Source organism: Anoplolepis gracilipes, chromosome 12, assembly GCF_047496725.1.
Source record: "Anoplolepis gracilipes chromosome 12, ASM4749672v1, whole genome shotgun sequence".
In the NCBI taxonomy this organism is placed as follows: Eukaryota; Metazoa; Arthropoda; class Insecta; order Hymenoptera; family Formicidae; genus Anoplolepis; species Anoplolepis gracilipes.
In genome coordinates, this window is record NC_132981.1 from 6,871,280 (window position 1) to 6,883,160 (window position 11,881).

At 38.3% G+C, this 11,881-nt stretch overlaps 1 protein-coding gene across 5 annotated transcripts in view; it reads right to left on the reverse strand.

Annotated features, from left to right (window-relative positions):
• Positions 1–11,881, reverse strand: part of Kn (EBF transcription factor knot) — a 77,801-nt gene that overhangs the window by 63,890 nt on the left and 2,030 nt on the right. For 4 of the 5 annotated variants that reach the window (XR_012047786.1, XR_012047787.1, XM_072903284.1 and 1 more), the window contains exons 2-3: positions 6,804–6,957; positions 2,410–2,473 (exon numbers count right to left, since the gene is read on the reverse strand). Coding sequence is in view for 3 of the 5 variants with exons in the window: in XM_072903284.1 (XP_072759385.1) it covers positions 2,410–2,473; positions 6,804–6,957 (218 nt within the window). In the remaining 2 variants the exon portion in view is untranslated. Of the gene's footprint in view, positions 1–2,409; positions 2,474–2,574; positions 3,273–6,803; positions 6,958–11,881 lie in introns of those variants that run through there. The other variant, XM_072903285.1, reaches the window with a different exon arrangement.

Sequence of the window (11,881 nt, forward strand, 5' to 3'; positions counted from 1 at the left end):
TGGAGGCAAATAAGTCTGGGTCGGCTGACGTTAGCATAACTAGGCGACCAGGTTCGGATGGACAAGAACAATCTCTCAAAAAAAGCAGACATCGTCCATTCTATCGTTCTGATCAGCGATCCTTGATCAGCGGCGCTTTTATTATACACCGCGTTATATTCTACCGAGTACATAAGTGTATCTCGTCTTTGTCTCTATTCTCCGAATGCGCGTTGTATATTTCTTATCGCTCGTGTGTGCGACGATGGCACGAGAAGCATATAAGAAAAGAGTAGACGATGGAAGTAGACAAGAGGAAGAGAAGGATGAAGAGAAAATGGAGCGCGCAGGAGGAATGAGCGATGACAAAAAGGAGTAGGGCCCGATATGGGCGAGAGCCCGTCGTCACTCGAACCGTAAGGAACGCTCCTTATTTATTATTTAATTATAGATTTATTGCCTGGTCGCGCGCGAAGCGATCGGTGATGCCATGACGTGCACAGGAGCACCTGATGTGGATCTGCCAATGTAACGGTGGACTTGGAGAGACGAGGCATGTCCGCGATCCAATTTGTCTCCAGGGCATAACATTCGTTCGCGCGTGCACGTGGCAAAGTATTTCGTGCATGAAACTTTTATAAACGACACGACAGTCCGATCTACGGCGCATAAATCAGAGCCGCACAGATGTATCGATCGACTGTAAAAAGCATGGCTAGTAGTATACTACTCGCGTATGATAATGTATAAACTTCGTTATATCATTCGATCAAAACGAGTAATTTTTTTGAAATGTTTCTTTTTAAGATTTATCATAAGTACTATAATATATAATAAGTCAATATTTTTATATTCCAATAATTGATTATACAGTGATTAATTTTTTCTCCTCTAGAGATATAATTATTATTCAATAAATTTTTATTTAAAAAAAAATTAATTGGTTAATATTATTTATTATTATTTATTATATTAGATATTTTTTAATTATGCTAAAACGAAAAGCAACGTAATGAATGATCCAGATTTATATTCCTAAAAAACTAATAGCAAAAAACGTATTTTTTATATTAGATTTGAAAGCAGTACATATGGTTTACAATTCATTAAATTTAAATATTCCTCCAATTGTGTGTGTGCTTTTATTTCGATAAACGGACATTTTTCATGTTTGTCGATTAGGAGTCTGATAAGCAAAGCCGTTGACAAGACACAGATACGGAATGACATTGCGTTTGAGAGAAAGCAGAGACAAAATTGCATAATGATAAGGAGAAGCAAGGACGCAACCAGATGAGAGTACGTGTTCTCTTGTAGAGAATACAGGCGAATACACGAGATTGAGAAGCGGTAACCGGAATACGATGAAGAAACGCGCAGGAGAGACGAAAAACTCGGCTGAGAGACGCGCGTTGGTATTTCTTAGTTTGCAACAGTTAGTTGTTTCTTGTTCGCGATGTTGACGACACGTTTTAGTGCCCATAGATGGGAGCGCGGTCCCTCAGTCAAGCCTCGGTCAACGCAAAAATCTTGCATTGATTGATCGGGCCTCAGCAATTGGGGGAGAGGGGTGTAAGGGTGCTCTGTAGTATAAATCCGGGAAAAAGGAAAAACGGAAAAGGCAGCAGAAAGGTAGGCAAAGGGTTTGTGGTGATTTCATAGCGGCCACGAAGTGGGATGACGGCAAGAACAAGGGATAGAGAGATGATCGCGGCTTGTTGACGTTACTCGTGGCGTATATGGGGCGAAAAACTGTAAGGCCAGGGACCTGCGTATAGCGCCTTGCGGCTTTTTAATATGTTCGTAATACGAGGACGTTTTTCGGGGGTCTGCTGGCTGCGGACCACCTTCAAACTACTTCGCTTTTTCTGCTCTCTTTCTGCTCTCTTTCCGTTCTGCCATTCTCGCGCGTATATTCGTGCGCTTCTTCGAGACGGAAGCTGGACCTTTTTTGCCACGCCTGGGCCAGTGACGTAAAATATGTCTCTGTTGCGGCTGGGTTTCAAAAGTCCCTGAACTTTTTAGCGGTCTTAAGAGACCGAGTGTCCATATGGAATGTCGATATGGCTCGTCATCATCGCTGTGAATGGGGTTATTACGTACCCTATCCCTCCCCTATGCCCACGAATACGCATTTGCTGATATTGATTCCAAAGTTTATTCGGTCGTGATACCTTTCCGGTTGAATGTGATTTGTAAATATTCATTCATATTTGTATCTCATTTCATTGATTGTTTTATTGAAAATAAAGATGTTAATATTTAATAAATATATGTGCAGTGCATTAATTAATTACTAAATAATTAACGCATGGAAAAATAAATTACTAAATTGATTTCACTTTGTTAATGGTTGAAATTAATACGAATTTAAGTAATCAATAAACTATTTTAATTATTTAAATCCTAAAGATTAATTTTTCTACTCACCATTAGAGTAGAGTAGATGTAGACTGTATTGGATACCGTTGTTTGTTTTTTGGCCTTCAGACTCCTGTAAAATAGATACAGAATGCATGTAAATAATACGAATAATTAATGAATCGATTGCATTTTGAAATTATATATCCACAAATTCTAACATACAAAGCTTACAATGGTTATCGGTCTCGCGTTCTTCGCGTTCTGCTCTATTTTAATTAAGTGCATCGTGACGCAACGCCTGTGTGTGCCCAGCCTGCTCCACCTCACGCTAATTATTAATTTCTTGATGCGCCGGTAAGAGCCATGCCATTACGTATGGCGTGCGATGCATAATTATCATCCTGCCCCGTTGACGAGTCATGCGTGCATCGTGCCATATGCCGCGACCGCGGTAATGCATTTTCAACTACCAACCCCCGGAACATCATGGTCGCTGGTACACCCACGACTGTACCCCTCTCCCTTCCCTCCCCTCTCCACGCCACAACCACGACTTTTAGTCGTGCATACGACCTTTCGCCTCGAGGATAAACGTTGGCAGCTCGATCGATTCTACGTCAAATTAACGTAATTACGCGCATAGATGTCTAGTGAAACTTGGTCTCGCTGTGTGTTATTTTACTGTCCACGCAGACGCCATGCAATTATCTAGAATCTTCTAATAAATTGCGTTAATTTTTTATAAATTTCGTAGAATTTTACCGGTTTTGCAGCATGTATTTGACAAATATTATGTGTGGCAAAACAGAAATTGTTAATATAAGTTTGTATACAAATATATGATTTCAAAGAAAGCAAATTTTAATTATGTAATTATAAACAGTATGATAAAATTGTATAGCTAATAGATATGTATATGTGTAATAATCTTTTAAATATAAAATAAAATGAAAAAGAGAAATTTCATTTTTTTATGGTGTATTTTAAGTTTTTCAAGAACAATCTCATACTTTTAAACTCTCTTATATTTTGAACCTGACTGTATCAGTTACTCCCTTTCGACGAGTTCCACAGGAGATATCAAGATTATAGCTTATCAGCTTAAGCTCGAGAATAGTCGACGCGAATAAGAACACCGCATAAATCCATCGCAAGATTTCTCGAACGACGAATGAACGAGAAGTGATCATTTTTCTAACGAAATATTCCCCTCTCCGTTCATATCCGCGTCCGCTTCATCGGATAATCGGTCCTACTTCGTCGATCGGCGACGTCTTTCTTCCCTTTTTTTCCGTCGCGCAAACGGCACCGTCCGAGAGCGCACGCATTAAGCTCTTTCCTGTCGTCGGCGTTCGTCGCGACCATTAATCTCTAAATTCGTCCGGCGCACACGACGGACGTTAATCAGATATACACGCGGATAGGTCGAGCTACTCTCTCTCTCTCTCTCTCTCTTCGTCCGTTGACTACTTTTTAATTAAATACGAGCAAAAAGCGAACGAAATGGGAAAATGCTAGGTATTTATCTAAAGCCATTTTTTTATTGGTACGGTAGGTACGAACGTATGTAACTGTTGCGTCGAGCTTAGAGATCTTAATTCATATGTGTATATTGCTGTCCGTGACAAGCGGTCGTTATCTTATCACTTAGGAAAAAATTTTATATGTCGATTGTAACGTATATTTTTAATTTTTGTGATGAGTATAAATAAAATTTGTTTTTGAAATTTTTAAGAGTTAACTCGAGAGATAATAATAATTATTAATATCATCAGCAAAATTTTCAACATAATATAATTTTGTGTTTTAGTATGGTGTTATCCATTTTCATTATTAAAAAAAATCGCGTATTAAGGTGTGCGCAGTATTCTTGATGGAAATATTTTTACGCTATAACTATAGTAAAACACACAATTCCGATTAAGAGCGGCAATGGGCCGAAGGTGTGTGATTCGAGGTACGAACTCGGCACGGGGTTGATGTATGTCCGCGGTGCATGACCCTAATTAATAGGGAGGCCACGCGATGCAACTGTCCCGACAACATAAATTATGCACGTATTATAAGGTCAGGATAGGAGAGGAGAGAGGAATGAGCGAGAGCGTTATAGATTTATGGAAAGATGAAGTGCTAAAAAGATATTAAAAAGAACAATGTCAAGAATGAGAGAAGTTTTCGATTAATATTTGCTTTATGTAAACTTTTGTGAAATCTGTTATTGGAATAATATGAATTATTCGATTTACGTTATATTAAAAATAGTGACTTTAGTGACATGTAATACCATCAAATCATCTGCAAGAAACTATTTGAGCCACAAATATTAAGAGTGTCATTAATAAAGAATACTATTTTCTAATTATTTTATTATAGCATATTAAAGAAACAGTAATTATTTTTTATTTTTTCATATACATTATATATTGATGAAATCCAATTTGATTTGCCTTCCAAAAGAGAATTCGCGCTTTGTTATATTCTTAAATCCACATCCAAGAACGCGATCTATACGCTTTCCTGTCGAATTAGCCGACGATTTATGGCGGATAGATTTATTAGGGGGTGTACCTCGTTACCCCGGGGTACGGAGGAAGAGAAAGAGAAGGGAAATAGACACGAGAGAGACAGAGGACTTCCGACAAAGCATCGTCGTTATACGTACGGGACTTGCCAAAATTTCAGAGGTTACGGCCGGGATTACGTTTCGATAATTTATACGTGCGTGGACCTTGGCTCGTCCTCGTGTCATGCATTTGGATTTCCGTCGGTTGTACGGTATATACGATAGTGCGGCTTTGACACTACGTTATTGCGTTTAACGTTGATCTGATCGAGCGATCTACAATGTAACACCATAAAGCGCGTGATGTATGTCGGTTGTTTAGCACGTACATACATACCGGAGATGTGTATACTTGTGCAAATCTGTACGCCTTGCTCGTTTGTCCGCGCGATCTCTCAACGTAACGATTTCTCTTGCGCAAGAATGGATGTCGCGTCGCAGGTAAGTAACTTCTCCTTAAACAGTTGTACTAATTGACCAATAGAAAGTGGAGCTCTAACGATGACTGAACGCTGACAATCGTGTCCCGTTTGAGGGCATTCTTTCGGGGTTACGATCGTTCCTCGCGATAACTCTACGAGCGGAACTTGGATTCACAGCTGTTTGACAGCGGTTTTTCATTGTGATAACTTATCGCGTTATTCACCGCCGATTCAGGAAGTGTATAATTATTCAGCAGCTGTCATTTAATTTCTGTATATATATATATATATATATATATATATAGAGTCACAATTTATGTGTTTTAATTATTGCGTTCAAAATCCGCGCAATTTATACATAATTTGGTACATAATAGTATAATAATTTAATTAATATATTAAAATTATTATATTAACATATTAATATATAAAAATTAATGTATAATGATGAAAATAGATAATGATCATTTCAAATGCGATCTCTCTATAATGGCACTGTTTCTGAGCTGCCGTTATGACTGACTTGTGGTATCCAGGACAGCGAAATTGAGCGTAAAAAATAGCTTCGTCGCATTTCATAGTTATGATGTGAAAGGTCTTAAAGGTATACGAGCAAAATGCCCTTTCGTACATACATATAACCGTATCGCGTCATAAAATATATAAGCGTATGACAGAAAAAAATTCATTGTACATTGCTATATAAATAATTAGCTGCAGACTGTATCGTCGGCAATTACGGTAATTCCTCGTAAAGGCCGATATTTCTCGCGCGCGAGTACTTGGTTAACATCAAACGCTCCACAAAGCGTAATCTCCGATCGAAGGTACGAGAGAGCGATGAAAGAGAAGGCGCTCCAAGGGCGCTCTTTATTATTCGTAGGTCATTCGTGCTTCGCGTGACCATTCCCGGTGATCCTGCATCGCGGCCGTCCATTTCTCACCCGTGGCCGATGGATTTTCGCCTGTCCGACTAATTGCCGGAAAAGAGACGCCGGAGATATGGATTCTACGGACTATTGATACGCATACACGCGTAGGCGTCGCTGTTTAATATTTGACGCCGGCCCCGATGGAAACGGCAATTATCGAGATAAGCGCGCGCTTGCACGATATTCCCCGGCGTCATAAAGGGCCTCCTCTCCAAGCCTTTTTCCATCCGGCCTCCCGGGAGAGCGGCGGTTAGGGCGAAGCATTGAAATTCCGAACTTATCACTCGCTATCGTCATTTCTACCGGTACTCGTAAACTCGTTCGCCGCCATCGACGCGCGCGAAAGAAAAATGTCTCGACGCGATCGGGTTCTCCAAGCTTTTCGGCTACGTGCGGATCATTTTCTTTTTGTACTATTACCATTTAGGACAGTGCAACTTGCACCGCGATTACCGACGATTATCGACTCTCTGATTAAGCTCGTGGATCGTTTGGAGAAAGTTTTAAAGACCGTGCGAAGAACGTAATAGCAGAAATCATTACCTGATCTTTCTCGACGAAGCCCATGAATGACGTCCTCTCAATCTCGATCGGTTGGCCATGTCGATCGTAAAGGGCGATTACGAAATGGAAAAAATTGCTTTTCCTCAGATTACTCGGTGGTTGTTTCTCGAAATGCGCCCGGCCCACGCCAGTTCTGTTTAATCAGATACAATACATTTCATAATATCATCCATAACAAATATAAATGTTTTTCTTACATTAGAATATAAATATTCGGCATAAAAACATATTATTATATTAAAGTATATGAAAGAATTTTTTCATGGCATTAACATATTGTATAATTTATAATAGATTTTATTCTCATCTTTATCAATCTATATACACATATAATCTAAAAATAATATTAATTTTTATTTCAATAAACGGACGAATAATGTTTAAAATCTAACAATCTTTCAAAGACAAGTGAAACGTTATGCTCTTCATCGTGAAATTGAAGAGGTGTATCAGTCTGCAAGTGCAATAAGAATGTCCGAACCAGCAGAGAGGAAAGACAAACGAGGTCGACTGTGGGGAAGCGCGCAGGTGGCCTCGACGCCTTAAAATCCCATTAAGGTCTCATGTGCTGAGATTAGGCCACCGGACTCCAATGCCATCTTTGAGTAATGGCACGGAAAGTCCCCTTTTCAAGTGCGTTGCGCTTTGCATAGTTCGTTTGTGAATGTCAGACTCGATGTTGATTGATTTCGGAAGTGTTTATCACTATATTTTATCGTTATTCTTTCATATACTGATAATAATAATTAAAATATGCAACAAAATAATTATTATAATAATTATTATTTCCAATTTATTACAAGGCTCTAAGTAGAGTCCTTTCTGTTTTTCAATAATGAAATGTAGACTTTGTCAAATTTTTTACAGATCGCAGAGCAATGAATCGTTGTCAATCCATGGTAAATATGATTGCAAATTTAAAGGATTTTTTGACTTTCACGTAGAACGTATATTGCACTCGGCGGTTAAAAATCACCGCCGAGAAATCGCATTATCGGCGCTGGTCTGTGTGTGATCGTGGCGTCGCGAAACGATAAAACCATCGCACGACTGCACAGAGCCGCGCGCACAGCCATCAGGGCGGACCCTCGGAGCGGAAAACTGAATCGACTGGACCGAAAATGAATAGCGGCAGTTTTGCAGCACATTTGCGAAATAAATGATGGTATCGGCGGTGCGTTTGTCACGCCAGGTGGTGGGACGCCGAGCCGCCGGCAGGTTGGGGGAGGAAACGGGCGGAGGACGGGGTGCAACGCGGGCTTTCGGGACGAGCGGCGGGGACGACGGGGTGGATCACGGCAAGGGTGGACGCGTTGGGGAAGAGGAAGGGGAGTGATGTACTGCCCGTGTCGATAATTATCGGTGGCTGATTAACCGGTCGCCGGTTCGCGCCCCATAACTCTCGACGTCCGATTATTTTGCCCCGTTTGCCATGCACCAATTCCTATATAACGTATAGGCACGTTCTGCCGTACCGTTATATTATCGCCCGCACCGATGCACCACCACTCCTTTTCGAGCGACTATCGTGGATTGCGGAAAACCGCGCGTACGCGTGCAGTTTGTATCGCTAATATGACAATAATGCGTATGCGGTTATCGGTGCGTCATGCAAACTCTTACACGAAAATTAGTTTAGAAAGGAATAAATTTGCAAATTTAATCATATTTCGATATCGATTTAAAGAATGCCACGTTATCTTGATCAAATTATTTAAAAATGTAATAAGTGTATTATACATATGTACATCTTAAGATTTATGAGTCAGAATGTTTTATAAAACTTAATAATTAATATAAAATCAAGGTTATAGTAATCTGTGCAGATGCAATTCTCTATATTTTATTAACCTTTAAGCGAATCAGATAAGTTTTGAAGAATAGGATACGTAAATTTAAAAGGCAGCAAGAAATGCAAATTTCCAGTTTATTAATTTGGTCATAATTTTAAATATGTAACATAGTAAAAAAGTCTATGTACAATTTTTTCCAATATTTGTCCCTTGAACGGGGTTTCCCTTTTTGCGTTATTTCTCATACTGAGTGTCACAGCACGCTCAAACCTTTATGAGTTACGTTCCACGAATGCATGAGGATAACACGCGCTTTATGCGCTTATACCGGCGCGCGTGTTGCTCGTTCTACCGATCGACACCGAGGTGATAATTACAGGCTCCATTCGCGTTTACTGTATTCGTGTGTGCAATTTGCCACCCGTACTTTCGGCTCGCAGATAACATTCCGGTGCTCATTCCGACACCTGCGAATCATTCGATCTCCCGCTGTTATCCCACTGCGATGATTATTCTTTTAACTATAACATCGTGCAATTCGATTCGCAGATTCATTCCGAACAACGGATGGCGATATTCTAAAGCGCGACGTTTGTTCAAATACGCAAACTAAGATATAATTAATTTTTCGACTCTGAACGCAACTTCTCAATCGCGACGAGAAGAGCTACGCCAACTTATTACACGAGTATTGCGCGATTATACGAACACAAGCAGCGAATAAAAGCAGCAGATACGCGTGGTTTACGAACCGTGCACAGATATGAAGTTATGAGAAGAATTGTGTTTTATATCGCGTTAGGAGGCTTACGACGGAGCTTTTTCACTTCCGTGAAATCTGCGGAACCATCCACGTACGCCAAGTAACGACGTAATCGACATTTAAACGATGACAAAGCGTAATCTCCGATGCATTTGGAGTAGAACGGAGGTTTGTCAGATAAACGATCGATATTGCTTATACTTTATACACGAAATACGACCTATGCTATTTGTACGCCGTACATTATGAATGAAATATGCGGATAATACGAACCCACCGATATGGTTACGAATTCACGGATAAAGCAATCGTAGAGAATTACAATAAATCCGCGGGTAATACGCACCGTCGGGCGTTAGTTATTGCGAGTTACCCGAAGCACACTCTGTTTACGCTCGCACCCAACGCGATTCATAATGCGCACGGAGATAATGAGCAATTTGTAATATATCCGAATGTAATTTGCTATGAACACGCGTTACTGCGAGCGTTGTTCAATTTAGCATGTTTCATCGTACCTTCTGCACATAAAAATCCATTACTTATTAATAGACACACCAAACATAGATATATATATATATATATATATATATATATATTTTATAAATATTCTGCAGAATTTTCGCGATAATAAATAATTTTCGTAGATCTATTTTAATTAACCTTAAATAATTATATATTAAAATATGAATTGAATATTATATAAATTATTAAATACTTAAATTTATAATTAAATCTTTAAATTTTAAAATATAAAATTTAATTAATAATTTGTTATAAATATGAACGTTATTTATTTTTTTTCATTATAAGACGCAAACGTGTGTCCTATGATATTACGAGATATATACGTTATGTACTGCAATATGTCTTTTTTCCAGATTTGTCAGATGACTAACCGTTTCGAAGATTGATTACAATTTTTCTTCCACTCTTTTTTTTTTTTTATCTCTGATTCATACATATATGAAACATCGTTTTTCCGTTCTGCGACGTCCCTTCTGTCGAGTGAGATAGTTTATTGCTTCATTAGGTGGATAACTTTTTTAGGAGTTTTTAAAAAGCATCAGAGTTTATATGCCTCTGTTTCGCGAGAGTTTTAAAACAATTTCGCAAACCTTTCCTCTCTCTCTCTAGTTGATCTCGATGTAACGTAGTTGTGTGGTACAACCGTTCTTCGTAGCAGGAAACGAAACTTTCCAGCTTGAGTTTTCGTGAAGGCGAAAGTTGACGCTTAACATTTTGCGACTCTTAAACTTTTATAAAACAATTTATTTAGATTGCCGCAACATTGATTCAATTAAGTTTAATAAAAAGAAAATTTATGCTCTGAAATTTTGATGCCGATTGTTATTTATCTCTCAATAATTTAAGTCATTTGCAGTATTCAATGCACAGTCATGTTGATAATAATTCTTAAATTATGTGTGACTTGTAATTATATAAATTATGTTATAAATAATTCAATTTAAGTTTGTTAAGATGTATTAAATTTATAATTATAATATATAATTATAATTGAATATACATACAAATATAATTAGTTGAAAAGTATAATTACATAATTCGCATTGGAAATTTCTAAGTAATCTTTGTGTATCTTGTGTATTTTTATTTTTCGTCAGTCTTGACATCATAATACTCTTGCGCAATCAGCTTTAATAAAATTATTCGCGCTTTAGTTTCGCGAGTGCGGGACGAAACAGTTGTCTTTCTTTCTCGAAGAGGCTCCGATAGCCTGCAGGAAGAACGATTGGATAAACGAGGGGGAAAGTACGATGAAAGTCCGGGATGAAGCGATGAGCAAAAGGCGCTAAAATTCTCAATTACATTAACTCGATTCCGGTCGGTCCTCGTGTCACGGTACTTGGAGGAAGGGATTAATTAGAGAACCGCTATTGGATTAGCGAATCCGCCGGCTTGCCCGGTTTACCTTGTCGAGTAATCGTAGATATTTGTATCTTCGTCGTTTGCACGTCGTGCAAATCCTTTAAGCGAGGCTGCAATAAAGCACGTTTTATTGTTCGCCAAACGCAGTAACGTGTGCATCGCGATTTGAAACAATATACTAAAAATGAAACAATATGCTGAAAAAATCGTGAAAATAAAGGGGCTATCTGTTTTTATAGCATGAAACAGTAGCTATGCTGTCAATTTTCAGTGTTACCATCTATGTAACGATGTGACAATGGCAAAAGATCTAAAATAAACCATTAATAATAAACACCGTCTTATGGAACAAAAAGAGGAAAATATTACATTTTATTGACTCTTTGAAAAGTAATTTAAGTGAGCTTTATATTATTGTGACGAAAAAAATTATGCCTCTTTAAACTTTTTGTATTTGTTTCTTTGATAAAAATTTATAATTTGCATATTTGTATAATTTGATTTTTGATTGTGTATTTATGATAAATGTATTTATTTAATTATTTTATTGTATCTAAAGTTGTCTCAATTTTAGTGAACATTGAGTTTTAGGGATTGCGTAGGGATAGACC